This window comes from Centroberyx affinis, unplaced genomic scaffold (assembly GCF_046629955.1).
Source record: "Centroberyx affinis isolate AG114_WGS23_722 - 3 ecotype Tasmania unplaced genomic scaffold, CSIRO-AGI_Caff_v1 ptg000286l_1, whole genome shotgun sequence".
Lineage (NCBI taxonomy): Eukaryota > Metazoa > Chordata > Actinopteri > Beryciformes > Berycidae > Centroberyx > Centroberyx affinis.
In genome coordinates this window covers 1-19,001 of record NW_027278965.1, presented here as the reverse complement: position 1 = coordinate 19,001, position 19,001 = coordinate 1, and the positions used below count along the sequence as shown (strand labels likewise).

The window sequence follows — 19,001 nt, the reverse complement described above, 5'->3', positions numbered from 1 at the left end:
CTACCCTAGAAAATGATTGTCAAGTGACAGGTAGAGAACTTAATCTTTTAATTGTAGGGTCTCAACAAAGATGCACATTGTACAACACAGCACTCCTTTGTTCTGCGGTTTTACTGAAACACTGCACTGATCTTTAAAGGCCCTTCAACCATGAAAAAGAATCACTGGGGATTTGGGGGTTAAGCTAGAGGAAACCAGCGGCAGTGATAAGTATTGAGGCAGAACTGGTGAGCCATACACTTAAGGCAATAGGCTCTTTGATAGGGCCAGTCCTCAGCCCTCCATCTACTTCTGACTATTACAAAGAGGGCCTATACCCCGATATTATGCAAATACCTCCTAATGAAGGGGTTGTAAAACATCTCACTGCACACACACACACAGAGTCAACAGCACAACAAATGCAGATGGGTGAGGTTACAGCTCTCTCTACTGTTAGTCTGAAATCTTCAAGGCAGGGAGCAGCAAGCTCTAGTATAGAAAGTATACATTCTCCACAGTGATCTCTATACTAAATTTCAGCTACAAATTAGGTTTCAGTAAGCAACATTGAGTTTCCACAGCTATGGCGAAATGGCACACAGATTGCATAGAGAAGCCCCTACGCATCTGTTTTGAGATGATAGGCCACTTTGTTGGATCTCACCCCTGGTTGTTCTTCATTGCGCCTCTTATCCTCTCAGCAGGCCTGGGGAGCGGATTTTATGTTCTAAAGGACGGGATGTTCAATAACATCGAAGAGCAGTTCACACCTGTGGACGGACACGCCAAGTTGGAGAGAAAATATATCCAAGAAACTTTCCCAGGAAATGATTCAATGTTTTCGAGCTTGAGGCTGAGCACAGATGGGACTTATGCAACGTTCATAGCCACAAGTGAGAGGAATGTTCTGACAGTGGAATCACTTCAGGAGATCCTAGACTTGGATCTTAAAGTTAGGAGCATAGTTATGTGTTTTGACGATGAATCATTTGAATATGTGGATGTTTGTGCTACAGTGATTGGGACTTGCTCCTCTAATGACATTCTAGACATCATTGGATACAATGCCAGCAATATAGACCTTGTAAATTTGACATTTCCATGGTATTACTCTGATTTTGGGAGTATTCCCTTGCATGTCAGTCTGGGGAGTGTCAAAGTCAACAAGGAGAACTCAGTTGTTGAAAGTGCTAAAGCCATACAAATCCATTACTATTTACGCAAGGATAACAAGACAAAAACAGACCTTTGGTTGGGAGGCTTTATGAAATTGGTCTCAAATGAATCAACCACTTCCATTAAGGTAAGTTGAAACAACACATTCACGTTTTAAATAATCTGCTTTTTTTTTAATATGTGGTATCTGTTAAGTGTTTCATAACCTTTCTAGGTGTCATACTCCACCTCCATGTCAATGCAGTGGGAATTTGAGAAATCTCCAGCTTCTATTGTCCATCTTTTCTCCATCACCTACGCCATTGCCATCACATTTTCAATTATATCATGTTGGAGGTTGGTAAAACATTTGATATGCCTATAATTGTTTACGAAAGGGTCATATTGTATATTCTGGATTGTTTTAGTAGGTACAATAGGCAATTCAAGTTTGTGAGTTTGCAAAATTAAAATCCACCATTGAAAACAAAGATTTTTTATTGTGGAACTGAATGGCACTTTTTAATCTCTAACTTCTATAGGTTGGATAATGTGCGGAGTAAGGTGTGGGTGGCATCCTGTGGGGTGCTCTCCACGGGTCTAGCAGTCCTGACTGGTTTTGGCACATTGTTGTTACTGGGCCAGCCTTTCGTCATGACAGTCGCCTCCTGTCCTTTCATGATACTGGGTAGGTTCTGCTGAACATCCAGGTTCACCATACACCGTTTAAATTGACTCAAAGTAAGAAAGTACAGAACAAAATGTCTTCCATTGGCCCCGACAAATGGAAAATTTGACATTCATTGGATAAATTTGAAACAGGATAATCATTCTTGTTTAGATTCATATTTTCATGTTTCCATTTTCCAACATCTTACAATTTCTTAGTCCAAGTGCATGTTTCGAAATCTTGCATCATCAACTGACAATGTTCATGATCAATTTTCCCTTTCCTTTTATTTCACACACCAAAGGTGTGGGTCAGAAGTCATGTTCTTGGTAACCATGTTTTTTCATATTGAAGGTATCGGAATTGATGACATGTTCATCATGATCTCCTGCTGGCAGAGGACCCGTGTTCTGGATAGTGTTCCCGACCGGCTGGCTGACACCTACAGGGACGCCGCCGTCTCCATCTCCATCACCACCCTGACCGACGCTCTGGCTCTCTTCCTGGGCTACAGCTCTCCCTTTGGCTCGGTCCGGTCCTTCTGTCTCTACGCCGGAATCTCTGTTGGTTTCTGCTATTTATACAACATCACTTTCCTGGGTGCATTTATGGCTCTGAACGGACAGAGGGAAGCGGGGAACAAGCACTGGCTCACTTGCGCCAAGATCCCAGAGGACCCACCATCAGGCAAATCAAAGGCCTTCAGTATCTGCTGCGTTGGCGGGAGCTACGATCGAGTCACTGAAAAGGAGGAAATTCAACCCGTGAGCCGATTCTTTGAGAAGTTCTACGGCCCATTTCTGACCCATAAATGGATTAAAGTATGCGTATTTGTCATCTATGCTGGGTATCTGGCTGTCAGTGTCTATGGGTGTTCTACCTTAAAGGAGGGACTTGATATCAGGAACCTGGCTTTGGATGATTCCTACATCATCAATTACTACAACAACCAAAGGCAGCACTTCTCTGAATATAGCTGTAATGTGATGGTGGCTGTGAAGCAGGCTGCCTTCCCATACTGGAGCGAGGGTGAGCAAAAGACTCTTTGTTCATGCATTGCAAATTTTGAAAACCTGACCTATGTTAATAGCACATTTGCTTGGTTCCTTTCCTTTCAACAGTATGCAAATGCCACTAATCTCAATATAAGCTCCCAACAGGCTTTCCAAAGCCACCTGCCCCATTTCCTAGAACTCAACTCCATGTTGAGACAAGACATCAACTTGACTGCAGACAATGAGATCCGGGCCTCTCGCTTTTTCATTCAGACACTCAACAAAACCACGATGAAGGACATGTTGCTCGGCCTTAGGAAAACAGCAGAGCAATGTCCGATCGAGCTTCTGGTGTACCACCCTGCTTTCATCTACTTTGACCAGTACACCATCATTATGGACATCACCGTTCAAACTGTTTTGGTGGCTGCGGTCGTGATGTTAGTCGTCTCGCTCATCCTGATACCCGATCCCCTCTGTTCCCTATGGGTGGCTTTTGCAATTTGTTCAGTCATTGTTGGCGTGGCGGGATTCATGGCTCTGTGGGGCGTGAGCTTGGATTCCATCTCCATGATCAACCTGGTCATCTGTATTGGTTTCTCCGTAGATTTCTCAGCCCACATCTCTTACTCTTTCGTCTCCAGCCCCAAGAGTGCCGCGAATGAGAAAGCTACGGATGCAGTGGCCCACTTGGGCTATCCGATACTGCAAGGGGCTGCGTCCACCATTTTAGGAGTGGTGGTGCTCTCCATGTCGGGGAGTTACATCTTTAGGACATTCTTCAAAATCATGTTTCTGGTGATTGCATTCGGGCTGTTCCACGGCTTAGTGTTTATTCCAGTGTTTCTGACGCTGTTTGGGGCATGTGGGAAGTGGTGTTAAATGTAGATTGGATAAAAATTTTTAAAGCTTTGATATCAAAACTGGTGCCGTTTCTGCTTGCTTTTGTTTTTGTGTGCATGAAAGTGTTAAAATACAATAGAAAAGACATTTACTTTTCTTTAATTTAGTTACATGTCTTTCTAACATGTTATTTTTCTTTAACAGATATTCAGAGTCAAAATCTAACCTGTTTTGATGCACCAGAAGTGTAAACCTATTACCATTTCTGCATTTGTAATAAAGGGATACACAATGTCACCGTGTACAATCTTGTAACAATGAAATTAAAATACCCCCCCTCCCTCCCTCGACCCCCACACACACACTCTTCAACAAACCCCAAGTTTTTGTTTAGGTTTCTTTTTATTTCAGCTGCACAAACGTTCATTCACCTTTGCCATCGCATTGTTGAGAGACCTTGTCAGCAGAGAGCCATTCAATGTTTACACAGCATAAAAGCGTTACTATACATCTATATACAATGTTCCCATTAAACCCCAATCGTATATACAGCTAAACATGGGTAAAAGGCCAATAAACAAAAAGACTTAAGTATCTGAGGCAAAGAAACCAGAAACCGGTAACACTACATAGTATACATAACTTATGCTGGTCATAAGCTCGTTTGAGAGGAGCTTTACCTTCAAAGAAATCAGTGTTCTCAAATGCCAAAATATGGCTTACAAACATCATCACTGCTGTACTTAAAATAGTAAGACATAACATTTGATGACTTTGCAAAATTCTACTCACATTCTGTGTTGAAAAAATGTCACATTTAGAATAAAGGATGTCACATTACATGTCACATGACTTCATGGACTGTTGTTGAAGCTCAAGCTGCATGTTCTTTCCTTATGCCTGGCGCAGTGCCAGTAAATACTGTACATTTATGGCAACTTGCCTCCAGCATAGGTTTGTGTGGAAAACAAAAGGCTGTGGAGCGCTAGATGTGGGTGGCAAATCCCCCTCTATGCTGAAGTAATGACAAAAGAGACAGCAATGGACAGCAACCCTGACAAAACCGGTCTGGTGTTTGTCAAAATAATGTAAGAACTAAGAGAATCTTTGATCCACTGATTTGCAATGAAGCGAAAACGATATCAGTGCTTTTCAGAAGCCTAGCTCAGATCAATGGAATGATGAGTAGCGTTACAATTAGGGGTGCACTGATCAATTGACCACTGATTATAATTGGCCGATAAATGTTCTAAATAGGTTTAAGGTCACTGTTTCAACCGCCTTCAATTGCCGTATCAGGAAAGCGGTTCAACGTATGCAGTAAAACGTATGAGCCAATTTGCAGCAGTCAGTAAAACTTTAGTAGGGTAGGCATGTCATCCATCTGACATTGACAGTTCATTTCTGATGTTGTGTTTGGAATTTCAACACTATGATCACAGATTAGAACCAGTTTAATATATTGGACAGAAAGCAGATCTCATGGCTACCTGTGGCAATAGGTGAGTAAGCACCTCAGTCATCAAACACACACTAAGTTGTAAGCCATAAGAACAATCTGTTAAACACAACACTAGATTAGAATTATTATTTCTGCTTTCACATTTCACAATGTGTCGTTTTTAATAGGAGGGTTGGTCAAATGTATCATTTCAATTGCCGATCGCATCGTTGATTGGCCAATCACACTGTTCGGCCCAAGGAAACCTGATCAGTGCATCCCTAGTTACAACCTCAAAAGCCTCAAGATTCCAATGCTCTGTCACTGTATTAATTTTGCCTACATTTGTTGCATGGTGACCTAAAGCATCCTTTTTGAGGCTGAGCAGCATGTTTCATTCCATCTGTACACACAGCATTGAAATACATTACATAAAGAGTGCGCAAGTGCATTTTCAATTCACACACTTACCAAAAGTGCTGAGAGACGTTGTAGCTCGACTTTATACAGTTCCTATTTCAAAGGACACATTTACACTTACATTCCCAAAAAGGCCACCTTTAGAAATAAGCAACACGGCTCAGACAAACTTGGGAATATGAAGGAGGGGTCAACGGGATAGACGAATGTTGGTGTTTCATCTATTTAGCCATAACAGACACAATTAAAGCATCTCAGACTGAGATAACCGTATCAAATGGAGAGACAAACGTAGTGATGTGTAGCCGCCCTTCATGACAGAGTGCTACCTTGGGAAACGCATCAATGGCCAAAGTAGAGAGTATACCCTTTCCTACCTATATGTCTGTTGTGAGTAACTTGGAGATATGCTGGACAAACAATATGACATAAACACAAATGCTGGAAGACAAGTGAAAAAATATGAGAGCTGAGATTTAATCAAATGCCAGTTGTCCTAATTACACAGCAGCTCTTTGGGTCGAATGACTTTAGGACAGTATGTGCTGCTTGGTGTTTCCTATTGACAACATGAGACAACATGAGCATGAATTTGACCAAATTTCAACTCAATTGTGCATTTGCACACATATATTTAACATTTAAAAGAGAATCCTATCCAGATGCCTTATTTAAGTTTGAGGTGCATATTTACATTCATGACTAATGATTCTCTCCCACCACCCGTTAAAGCGACCTGAGCAACATACTTTACATTACGCATTACCCTCCTTCACACATAGCGGACCCATGTATTCAGATTGTCAAAGGTCATTCTTTGCTAACAGTCTGAAGTTGGATAGGGGAAAGAAGTTGTAACATCAGTTACAAGACGATTGAAAGGTTAACCAGTCCAAACGCGGCAGACGACTCACCCCAATCCACAAGACTCCTGTCTTATTACATGAAAGAGTTCTAACACTGACATTGAGGGGGTCTATTTGTTTTTACTTCCTAGGACTATTTTTATTGCTAGGCATAGTAGGTTTCAATAATGGATTCTTCAACATTCTAGGACCTGTTTGAGTCAAGGACCCGTTTGAGCCCCCAGCAATAGCAGGGACATTAATATTTCATTACTGTGCATGCACCCTGCCCCACCCATCCCAGTATACATCTCCTTAACTCTGAACACAGGGTAGTTTTCACAAAGTATCTCATAATAAGACCACTTATCTAGGAATACTGATCAGATTACACGATAATAACCGTATAAACTGCACAAACATGTCATAGTGCCAGATGAGCACTCAACAAGATACTTTGTGAATGCATGCCGTGAGCTCTGAAACCCTGACCTCTGACCCCAATCACAACCATTCCCAGCACTGTATATGATTTGAGTCCAACCCTCCTTTCGTAAACCCTGAGCTCTCAAAATCTGACCCCCTTCCCCTTTGACCTCTGATTGTCGCTGGCCTGGCTGGTTTCATCTGGTCTCCAGGGTCTTGCCCTCCAGGACCAGCTGGATCTCCTTGGCGTCCAGCGTCTCGTACATCAGCAGAGCGTCCGCCAGGTTCTTGTGCTCTTTGGCGTGAGACTTCAGGAGTGCCTTGGCCCGCTCGTAAGAGTCCTGCGGACAGCGAGGCACATAACGGTTGGGACAAACATCTTTAATGCAGGAGCTGAGTGAGTTGTTTCTTTGGGTCAGTTTGCATGTTCAGTCTTCCTATAAAGGTTTCACACGTTCAAGTCACACTACAAAGAGTACAATCTAAAACACTTGTTACTGATGTATATGCTTTTTTTTTTTTTTTTTTTACTATGTAAGCCAATATACTGTATGTGGAGACTTCACAATAAAAATACATAAACAGGGGAGTGCTTACAGGTTAGTTTATGAGTACAGGTTTGTTAGTTAATAAGATGAGGTACACGATCCTCAACCAACCTTCAATAACACCCTGACTTCATGCTCCACAGCAGCTTGTGTTTCTGGGCTCTGCTTGGCCATGTCAAGGTATGTCATCACACCCAACTGAGACAGGGAGGATACGTAAAAATATATGTAAAATTCAAGCAAAAATGGTGAGTATAATACATATGTTATACAAATACTATGCACATTTCAAACCCTTCCTTTTTTTTTTTTAAGTCCCCTACAAGTCGACCTACCTTTTCGCACATTCCAAATCTGGTCACCATCATCTTAGCGATCTTGGTGGCGCTGTCAAAGTCACTGGACGCTCCTGGAGAATCAGAAAGGACATGCATTCGTTAAGCATTGTCCTCTGTAAGTGGATGTTGTCTTCATAAAAGCCTCCAACTGCTTTCTCGGGGGACAGCGAAGACGTAATTCTGGCCTCTCAATTAACACACAAGGTATGAATCACTGGCTCCCTAAGGAACTCTGGGGCCTATATTTTTGCCCGGAAAGCCCCGCTGTCTCACCGGTTGTGATGTACTCGTTGCCGAATATCATCTCCTCAGCGACGCGGCCACCCATACTGACGTCCATCTGGGCCAGCAGCTGAGAGCGAGTCTCACTCCAGCGATCGTTCTCTGGAAGCATGGACACCTGGCAGGAAAGGGGGAGGAGAAAAATGAAAAGGGAGGAGAGGGGTGTGGATGGAAGGTTTGAGGTAAAGGTGGTGGAGAACAGATGACAGGAGAGGTGGATGTATATGTGTTATAAGAAAGAAAGTGAGAGGGAGGGCAGAGTAGGAGCACAGATGGGAAGGGAGGAATACAGTCATAGAAAATGGTCACATTCATCTAAATATGTTAAAAATAGCAAATGCATATTGTATTGATATGAATGAGGTTATTATTAACCTGACAAATTTGACTTTATGGGCTTTGATACAAGCTGTATTCAAAGTGACAATGTTACTTTCTTTCACCACTCTGCTGTGAAAGGGGTGTAACTAGAGCTCAACCATTCAGTAAACTTGCTCTAGGTTTGCTTACATGTCCCAGACTGGGTCCCCTGGGCATGATGGTGGCCTTGTTGATAGGCATGGCGTCTTTGGTGTAGTAGGCTACAATGGCATGACCTGATTCGTGGTACGCTGTGATAAGCTTGTTCTTCTTGTCTATTTCCACACTCCTCCTCTCTGGGCCTTTGATGGAAAGAGAAGAGGGAGTGAATAAAAACGGATGGGTCGAAAGAGAGAGAGGAAGAAAGAGGAGGGAAGGGGCAAGGGTGAGAGAGGAAGAAGAAAAGAGAAGACTATTACTACTTCCTGACAAGCTTTGTCCATGAGGGAGAAGTAAACAGACAGACAAGGAGGATAGTGGTTGGTAGAGACAAAGAAAGAGAAAGAGAGACATCCATTTCTCAAGTCCTCAAGAGTGAGACAACAAGCAAGTGTGGGACAGAGCGCATTATGACAATGAAAAGCAAACAAGTAAGTGATGGTATTCCTTAACCCACTTGCTAAATTTCCCCACTGCTCACCCATGAGGATCTTGTCTTTAGCGAACTCCAGTTCCTTCAAGGTGACCATGTCTTTGCCGTCCACCGCCGCCTTCAGGGCAGCCTGGTTCACCAGGTTTTCCAGGTCAGCACCAGAGAAGCCAACTGTGCCCCGGGCAATGATATTGGCCTCAATATCTGTAGGGATAACAGACAGTACACAAAGAAACCATGTAACTACGGTGTGGCACTAGCCTTATGGGCACAAATATAAGAGAAGGTTAAATTACTGGAACTAGGTTCTTACTCCACATAGCAAGGATTCTTCAAATTTTCAGCCCAGGACCCAAGTTTATTAAAAGATACTAGTACTATTGTTAAATTGGGACCCATCAGAACCAGGCTTACAGACAACTCTGGGTCCTGACTCAACGTGTTACAAACACTCATACATCATGTACAATAATATATTGTCAAAATAATTCATATTGTTGCCAAATCTAGAATTAATCGAGGCTGATCTCGCACCTGGATCTACTTTAATTTTCTTGAGGTACCAGTTGAGGATCTCTGTGCGTCCCTTCACGTCTGGTTTGGGGACAGTCACCTGCATGTCAAAACGTCCTGGACGGATCAGGGCACTAGAGAGAAGGGTAGCTCAGCTGGTTAGTATATCTAGTATCTAGCTATACCGGTTTTGTTTATGTGTATACAACTCTGACGGACTCCTATTAGATACTGTGAAATTTAAACATACTTATCCAAAGCCTCTGGGAAGTTGGTTGCCCCAATGATGATCACACCTTCATTTGGTTTAAACCTACAAGTAAGATCATAATGCACAAGTAAGTGAACCGAATATATTGCTGCAATGCAATATTTATCATCTTGATTTCCAACTAATGGATCAACAACAGTAGCAGTATGCTTCATTCTGTGAATTAACAAGATAACAAGTAAATAAAAGCTTTACAACCCTGGTTTGCCTGCCCTAGAGTTCCCTGGATTTTCCTCTTTCTAGTATGTTCTATCTCCACACCAAAGAGCATGTTCAGCACATTCTTATTCTCTAACATTTCACAATCTGAGCTAGAATGCAGTACTTCCTTTATTCTAGTGTTTACACAACACTGTGTGACCTTCCTCTAACCGGAAGGTCACTGGTTAAATCCCAGCAACAGCCGCCCGTCTCGAAACTGATCCACTACCTCCTCACTCGCAAGTTGGTCTGGATGAGAGCATCAGCTAAATGCCTAATCTCTACAAATGCATCTGATATTTTTAGAGACGTACCCGTCCATCTCAGCAAGCAGTTGGTTGATAGTCTGCCTGGAGTAAGGGTGCATGGGAGACTCAATCCTCTTCCCACCGACGCTGTCCAGCTCGTCAATGAAGATCACACAGGGAGCGTTGGCTTTGGCCTCTCCTGGAGAGAAAGCAACGAGGCAAAGCCAAGTGTTGGAGTAACACAACATTCTGGAGAAGCTAGGGTTGAATGTCCGTTACAATCACTCAATGTTTTATCCGCTTCCCTCTTTTTCATGAAGTGTGAGGAAAAGTAAAGCAGACTCCAACAGCTTTTATAGATGAAGCGTAAGGAAAAAAATAACCTTAGAGAAAGAAAAAAAAAACACTCACTGAATAGGTTCCTGATGCGGCTGGCTCCCACTCCAACAAACATCTCGTCGAACTCTGACCCGGAGGCGTAGTAGAATGGTACGTCTGCCTCTCCTGCCACCGCTCTGGCCAGCAGGGTCTTACCAGTCCCAGGGGGGCCAACCAGTAGGATGCCTAAAGAGATGGAAGGAGAGAGGGATGAGGAAAACTAACAGTAGAACAACAGAGCCGTTAACACAGAGGTACAGACAGCTGTTAGCTACTGTATATAAGCTAACAAAAATAAGATTAATCTTCAATGATCATTCCTCCAATGCATAGAAAAACAGACATAAGTGAAGCATTTCTGTTATTCTTCTAGTGTAAAATGTGTTAAGAGAGACAGCCCTACCCTTGGGCAGCTTTCCTCCCAGGGCAGTGAACTTCTGGGGGTTCCTGAGGAACTCCACCACTTCCTGCAGCTCGTTCTTGGCCTCCTCCACCCCTTTGACGTGCTCGAACGTCACGTTTTTCATCTGGACAGGGTCCACTGCCGAGTCCAGGCCTGATGTGGTTCGGAATCGCACTGTCCAGAATGGTTAGATTAAAGTTCGAAATCACACCGCATGGCATGGTTAATGAACTCACACACACACGCACTGCTGGGTTATTGAAGGACAGCATACAATTGCAACTATTAGTGCTGTGATAATTAGTGAAAGGTAGGAATGTATTCGTTCTCTGCAATAAACTTAAGATGGTCCAGTCATAACAAGCTTGGTTCTTTATTCTATTAACGGTCAATAAATGTTAAATTCACAGGGATTAGTTTACCAGACAAAAGCTGAGCTCTACTCATTGCCAGGAGGAAATACATTAACATATTGCAGGTGAACTCATCTGTAACATGGAATCAAACAAAGCAGTGTTAGAGGGGAAAAGGAGCCTTTACCCGATAGGAAGGGGGTCTTGGAGATGCCGTAGAGCCCGACGAGCAGCAGCACCAGCAGGATCAGACGAGTCCTCCTCAGAGAGTCTGAACAATGGGATAAACATAACAAATTGGATTATATGGAAAGCAATATATCAACACTCAATGAAGAGATTACAGGTTATATAGGGTGTTGTGATGGCTATTACAACATGTAATACAATAGTCAGGTACATTTACATTTTCAGTGTTTAATGGACACTCCTAAATCAACATTACAAGCAACCGATAGTAAGGAGTGCAAGGCTTCAAAGATATAGTGCCCTGAAAATGTGACTCTGGAACAACCATTTAAGAAAGAGAAGTGCCAGCAAAGGGAATAAAAGCTAAAGTGAGAGGGAGAAAGAATTTTTTTTTTTTTACTTCAAGATAAGAGCAAGTTAGAGCAAGTGGGAAGATACGAGAGAGGTGATATGATGTCACAAGGGAGGTCGAGCTCTTCTGCAGCAGTGATGTCTTGGCCTGCAATGGCACCTTGGAAAGAGGACTTCCAGGCACAATATTTTTCAGGTCTGTCATCAAAGGCAGTTAATCCAGTGGTCACCAGCTGACAGCGTGCGAAATACTTGGTTAGGTCAGAAGTGGTGGGGGCGGTGACATGATCGAAACGACTAGGAGATAATGGAAGCCTGATTTGCTGATGAGTAGGTTGATGGTGATTGTAGATTGCTGTTGATTTTGTGTTCTTGCTTCCAATGTTGGAGAAGCTACAGAGAAGTACAGAGTGAGGCACCTGGTTGGTTGGCGTCTGGGAGTGGGAGAAATGATTCACTCTCTGCGAGAGCAGCATCCATTTCTTTTTCCTCCTGCAATGCTTGTAGTGTGACTTGAAGCCGGGCGGCTTTGACTTTTAACTCTATCTCTCTCTTGGCGTAGGCAGCTCTGGCTTGAGTGGCTTTGGCCTTGGCTCTGGCTCTAACAGCGGCCATACTTGATCTTGTCCTAGAGGATGAGCTATACGACTGAGCACTGATGGATTGTGCATCTTCAAGCTGTGAGGCAGCTTCCTGTTGACTTGATGCCATTTTGGGATGCAGCCTGTGTGCATCGGTATGAACTGTTGTAGAAGCTTGCTCTTGCAGTTCCACAAGGTGGCTCTCCTGTCTTCAGCCTGCTGTGGTGCTGTCTTTTCACTGTACTGGTCTCACTAGATGTAACTGATATCTAGCTATCCAGCAAGATAACCACTTGACTCAAAAAATCCACAGGAGACCATAAGTCTTTTCGGATGTTTACTGAGCCACAGTGTGAAACTGAAGAGACACGATACAAAACATTGTAAATAGAAATTACCCATGTGTCAATAATAAGTCCAATATTGTCAGGAGATTATAAATCTGTGTACTGTTAAGCCCACAGTGTGGGTGGCGCGAGGGGTTGTGGACCCATCCACTAGAATATAACGTTCCTTGGGAAAAGCAGGACTGGGGGTTAACAAGAAAGGGTTATTAATGGATTATGAAATGTATGTAACCACATTAAACTGTGCACTGTATGGCCTGTGAAATGTATGTAACCTTATTCAGTTGTGCTCTGTATGTGGAATGTGACATATATGTAACCATATTAAATCATGCACTGTGCTTCGCTTGCTGTAACTGAAATCTAATAAGAATTGATTTATGACAGGAACCGCCTATAATTAAGATCATATGGCAGAGATAACAAGGCTTGCTATATTTAAGAACAAATAGCAGAGAAACTAATGAGATTAGTTTAAGAAATGAAGGACCGCCTATGACTGAGGTCATATGGCGGGGAAACACCCCACAGAAGCTTCCTATATATATCCAGCTTGCTTGCTGCATAGACACTTCTACTTCCTCTTTTGCTAGACAGACAGCTCTTCTGAAAGGGCTGCTGACAGAGAGACAATTGAAAGGTACCGTTTACCGTACCTACTCTCTTTTAAGGGAGAATGTCACTCTAAGACTCAATCCGAAACTGGGAAATTCTTTCGTTTCTCAATAATGGGAGAGTGTGAGATTTGTATAGTGTATTTGCTTTAATAAAAACTCGGAAAGACAAAGCCAGGACGACTTCTTTTCTCTGCACCGGGAACAAAGAAAGGTAAGCCTGCTGACACTACTAAAGGGGTAATATTTAGCTCTCGTTAGGGTGACCTGTTTAACTTGGTTGTTTAACTAAATAAGGGATAGATTGTGGGATAGGTCAGAGTTAAAGGAGAAGACAACTACTAACCTTCTCCCTTGGGGGAACTCAGGGAATATCCCTTCCCGGCCTCTAGACCTATGGGGGCTAATGTTGTGTTAGTGACCTGAAGGGAAGGGACTCCCGCCCCTGCCAAACCAAGGGCCTTAGGGACGAGTGAGACTAAACAGAGGTCATTTTAAGCGAGGCATAGGAATAGCAAGCTTCCACCACTGATTAGCCTTTCAGGACACCCTAGGGGGAGGCAAGAAACTACATGGTAGTCCATTGTCGAGGCAGTAAAATTACTGTTGTTAAGCCCGCTGCATGGATGGCACGAGGGGTTGTGGACTCATCCACTAGGATGCAACGTGCCTTGGGAAAGGCAGGACCAGGGTGTCAGCAAGACACAGATGAAGAAATATGTTTGGAAAGAAAAGAGAAGGGAAAGGAGACAGAGGCAGCTGGTCGAGCTCAGGAAGCCGCCACCACCACAAACAGGGTCAGAAATAGTTCATGAACTGTATGTAACTTAGGAACCTCATGATATAAGCCACCATAGAGGTTTTGTGAACTTGATACACTGAAGGGCCTGTGAATTATATACAACTGGGGACATGTATGTAACCATTAAAGTGTCTGTGAGTTGTATGTTACTGTGCTCTGTACACAAGTGATATACACTCACCGAACACTTTATTAGGAACACCATACTAATACTGGGTAGGTATCAGCTTTCAGCTCCGTGTCAGCCGGCTACCAAAATGAAATCCGCCTCCAGGTTCGACGTGTTGCATTCTGAGAGGCTTTTCTGCTCACCACAGCTGTAAAGAGGTTATCTGAGTTACTGAAGCCTTTCTGTCAGCTCCAACCAGCCTGGCCATTCTCCTCTGACCTCTCTCATCAACAAGGCGTTTCCATCCGCAGAACCGCCGCTCACTGGATGTTTTTGGTTTTTCGCACCATTCTGTGTAAACTCTAGAGACTGTTGTACGTGAAAAGCCCAGGAGATCAGCAGTTTCAGAAATACTCAAACCAGCCTGTCTGGCACCAACACGGTCAAAGTCATTGAGATCACATTTTTTCCCCATTCTGATGTTTGATTTGAACATGAACTGAAGCTGCTGACCTGTATCTGCATGATCTTATGCACTGCACTGCTGCCACATGATTGGCTGAATGGATAATTGCATGAATAAGCAGGTGTACAGGTGTTCCTAATAAAGTGCTCAGTGAGTGTATGTGTAACAATATAAAGCTTTGTATTATGCCTTTTGCTTCGCTTGCAGAAACTAAAATGTATGGAGAAATGATTAAAATGTGTACCGCCTGGAATTAAAACCATATGGCAGAGAATAACAAAGCTTACTATAACTCAAGAACAAGTGACAATAAGGAATGAAGAGCCGCCTATGACTGTAGTCATGTGGCTGATGTATGTTAATAAAATTGTGTTTAGATTATAAATCTAGCAAAGTAAAACTACTAGCCCTCTCTCTTGGGGGAACTCAGGTAATATCCCTTTTCCAGCTTCTAGGCCTATGGGAGCTAAGGTTGGGTTAGTGACCTGAAGGGGAAGGGACTCCCGCCCACATCAAAACAAGGGCCTTAGGGACGAGTGAGGCTAATACAGGGTTTGTAAGTGGGGCCTAGGCATAGCAAGCCTCCACCAGTGAGTTAGTCTTTCAGGACACCCTAGGGGGAAGAAAGAAACTGCACTATGATATAAACCGCCTGGAGTTAAGACCATATGGTAGAGAATAACAAGGCGTACTATAACTCAAGAACAAATGACAAAGAAATAATAAGAAATAGAGGACCGCCTACGACTGTAGTCATGTGGCTGATGGATGATAAAAATTGTTTATATTAAAGGGGAAACACCCCACAGACGCTTGCTATATATATCCAGCTTGCTTGCTGCAGAAAAGTCTTCTCTTACAGACAGACAGAGACTACTTCCTTTTTTTGTTAGACAGTTAAACCCTCTGAAAGGGATTGTTGTGTAGTGAACTCTGCTTTAATAAAAACACGGAAAGACAAAGCCAAGACTGCACTTTTTCTTTTTCTCTGAGCCTGGGACCAAGAAAGGTAAGCCTACTGACACTTTTAATAGTTTGCTCTCACCAGGGTGGCTTGTATTTTAAACTTGGTTGGCTAAAATAAATTCTAGATACATCTAGCAAAGTTAAAACTACTAACCTTCTCCCTTGGGGGAACTCAGGGAATATCCCTTTTCCGGCTTCTAGGTCTGCGGGAGCTATGGTTGGGTTAGTGACCTGAAGGAAAAGGACTCCCACCCATACCAAACAAAGGGCCTTAGGGACGAGCAAGGCTAATACAGGGTCAGTTAAGAGGGGCCTAGGCATAGCAAGCCTCCAGCGGTGAATTAGTATTTCAGAACACCCTAAGGGGAAGCAACAAACTACACTGTCAGATCAGTTGAGCTGCAAACCTCTGCATGAACGGCAGATTTTTATAATGTAGGTTACAAGTGTAACCGTCTGAGGAATATATCATAATAGGTTGTATCTGATTAGAGTAGCCGATAGAGTATCAAGTGGTGAACGTGGCTCCATAGGTACCCAGGGATCACTGGTTAGAAGGAACCGAGAGTGATAAAACATGGAAGGGACCACAAGGAGTAAGAATAGAAAATAAGAGAAATAGAGAATGAGCCAAGGGGGTCTGAATCGCGCTAACTCCACAGAAACACTGCCAGACTTAGCAGAACAAAGGGGAAGAATGAACGGATCCCCTCCTGTCCCTCCTCAAGATTATGAGGAGAGGGAGCCCCGTACCATAGTGCCTCAGAGTGAAGCAGAAAAGGTGGCGATTTATAGTGCAACCCGTCCTGGGAAAATTGTAGGATCAAATGATGGGCAACAATATTGGATGACAGAAATAGCAGGCCAGAAATGGCAGGTGGTGGAACTCTGCAAGGCCGTGGTTCTGAAAGTAGCCCCTGAACCCGTTTTTATACCTGGGAGTGGCCAGCCCAGCACAGACTGTGTTATGACCAGTAGCCCGCCCTGCTCCGCACCAATCTCAGTACTACGTAAATTGAAAGCTGGCATAGTCGAAGAGGAGGGGATAACTAACTGCAACCTGTACTTTGTACCATGTGTAGAGCCTGTAAAACAGGACCCCCCAGCCCCTGATATGGAGGGAGAATATGTGGAGATACGAAAGGAGGGTGGACCTGGAGAGGCCGAGGGAACAGAGCGACAGAGAGCCTGTCCGGTCTGGAGTACCTTGCGATCATTGCGGCTTCCGAGGACGAGGGGGAGAGAGCACCATTGTCACCACCAGTGGAAGATTGCGGTGCGTGAGCTGCTGTGACACTGTAGCTTCCTGGTGAGACATCGCTGCCATAACCAGTGGAACCATGGCAAAGGAACCCCACCTCAAGGCCGGGGATGACCACTTGCTGCTAACTCTGGCTTTGCAGCCCCTGACCTTGCTGAGACGCAAGATCCCTAGTCGGGTGGGACTGTTCCCTGTAGACTGCATGGTAATGGGACACCCTGCAGGGTTCTGGCTATCCGTTATGACAGTCTGGCTCCAGGATCGTCGGGATCCTGACCACAGAGACTTGCAACCCCTTCACGCCAGGACAGGGTGTTAGGCCTGCTGCGTGGGTGGTGCGAGGGGTTGTGGACCCATCCACTAGAATACAACGTGCCTTGAGAAAAGCAGGACTGGGGGTTAGCAAGAAACAGATAAGGAAATTTGTTTGGAAGGAAAAAAGAAGGGAAAGGAGGCAGACAGAGGCAGCTTGTCGAGCCCAGGAGACCATGTGCCGACAGCAGAGTCATTAATGAATTATGAAATGTATGTAACCGTATTAAGCTGTGCTCTGTATGGCCTGTGTAGCAACTCACAGACAATGCATCCAACAAAGCTTGTGAGACGGATGGAGGGGAGTTGAAGCGGGAAGGAGCGCACTACAACCCTAACTTTCTGAGATCGACCTTTCGAGGGCTGAGGGAGCGAGTCAACAACAGAGTTCACAAGCGCATCTTACCCACGATGCATTGTGATCGTCCGTCATTTCCAGTGCATGTATAGGTGATGTATATAAATGTAAGTAAACAAACAATATTTAGAGGATTTAGACATATTATATATTATATTATACATATTATATATTATATTCATATTTTATTACTCATTGTTCTGTGTAATTTTTATTATTATTATTAATTATTAGGCCTGCTTAAGGGCAACTGCGTTCCATTTAAAATATTCTGTTCCCCCTCAGACTCCGCCCCCCTGCTCTGCAAGTGGCCACTCGCATTACATATGGTGATGAAATGCAGGGAGTAACTGATGTGAAACTGGAGGTTATGTAATACAGGATGTGATGTAAAGTTACCTAAATAATGGCTCCAAGAACAACTAAACATTTCCCAATCCAGCACAGAGGTAGTTCCTGAGAGATGAGATTTTTGCCTACAAGAGAAGATGAGGAGAGTCTCTGATGTTCTGACTAGAGCGGGAAGGTCATTCCATTTGGGATGACCAATTAGATCTCCACCAGGGGACCAGGAGGGAGAGGTGTGGAAGTATGGAAGTACATCAACGTCATAAGTGGCTCAAAGACTATGTACAAAAGTACTAGGTATTAGATACTTATATATACTTAAATATGTACTATTAAAGTAACATATGCAAACAGAATGCAGATGAATGAATAGTGATTGGTTGTGAGCATGCATGTGTATAAACACGTGCCTTGTGTGCGTTGTGTCAGGGCTTGTGCTTTCAGGAAACCCTCAGCGAAGCCGCTCTTGAATGCATCCTGCTGTGCATCAGGTATGTTCTTGTTCTTCAGCAGCCTGTCTAGAGTTTCCACCTCCATCCCCTTGTCGCGTGTCAGGAAACCCTGCGGCACAAGACAAGTTTAGTTTGCAGTGTTCATAAAGCCTGCACTTTAACCACACCTTTAACCATGAGAGTATTTCAATCCCCAGGACTCTCAGTCATGTCAAAAAGTTGGTGCTGGGAAATTTAGCCAAGGCGATGCTTACTTACTCACTTACTGTATCCTTTATCTGCCAAAAATGTTAACAATACAGTTACATTAATTAATTCTCTGATTGTTCCACAATTCACTTATTGCCTGTCGTCTCTACCTAGCATATATTCTCATTTCTATCTAATATTTCCCAATTTTTTCAAAATGAATTTACTGCTTTACTTTACTTATTAATTTTCAGTTTCTCCCACCAAAACATTCAACAGAGTTTCTGCAGCAGTTGTTATGGTTTAATGAAAACATCTGCATAAATAACAAGCCTCTTTGCTGGCCATTATTTATTGAGAAGCATATTTATTTTGTCAATTATATCATCGAT

The 19,001-nt window shown here is 43.4% G+C and overlaps 2 protein-coding genes across 2 annotated transcripts; one reads left to right on the top strand and one right to left on the bottom strand.

Moving 5' to 3' along the window:
• The first annotated feature begins 565 nt into the window (after window positions 1–565).
• On the top strand, window positions 566–3,684 carry LOC139640272 (patched domain-containing protein 3-like). The gene is made up of 4 exons (XM_071514460.1): window positions 566–1,285; window positions 1,373–1,494; window positions 1,680–1,825; window positions 2,162–3,684. Exons 1-4 carry the CDS (start codon window positions 566–568, stop codon window positions 3,682–3,684), a joined length of 2,511 nt encoding a protein of 836 aa, XP_071370561.1.
• A 355-nt stretch (window positions 3,685–4,039) lies between these two features.
• Window positions 4,040–18,523, bottom strand: LOC139640206 (ATP-dependent zinc metalloprotease YME1L1). The gene is made up of 13 exons (XM_071514388.1): window positions 18,379–18,523; window positions 11,452–11,535; window positions 10,912–11,085; window positions 10,542–10,694; window positions 10,197–10,329; window positions 9,661–9,723; window positions 9,432–9,544; window positions 8,946–9,101; window positions 8,456–8,607; window positions 7,937–8,063; window positions 7,661–7,734; window positions 7,437–7,523; window positions 4,040–7,118 (listed from the first exon to the last, which is right to left on the bottom strand). The coding sequence occupies exons 1-13, from the start codon at window positions 18,503–18,505 to the stop codon at window positions 6,975–6,977; spliced, it is 1,587 nt and encodes a 528-aa protein (XP_071370489.1). The 5' UTR covers window positions 18,506–18,523; the 3' UTR covers window positions 4,040–6,974.
• Window positions 18,524–19,001: the final 478 nt, after the last annotated feature.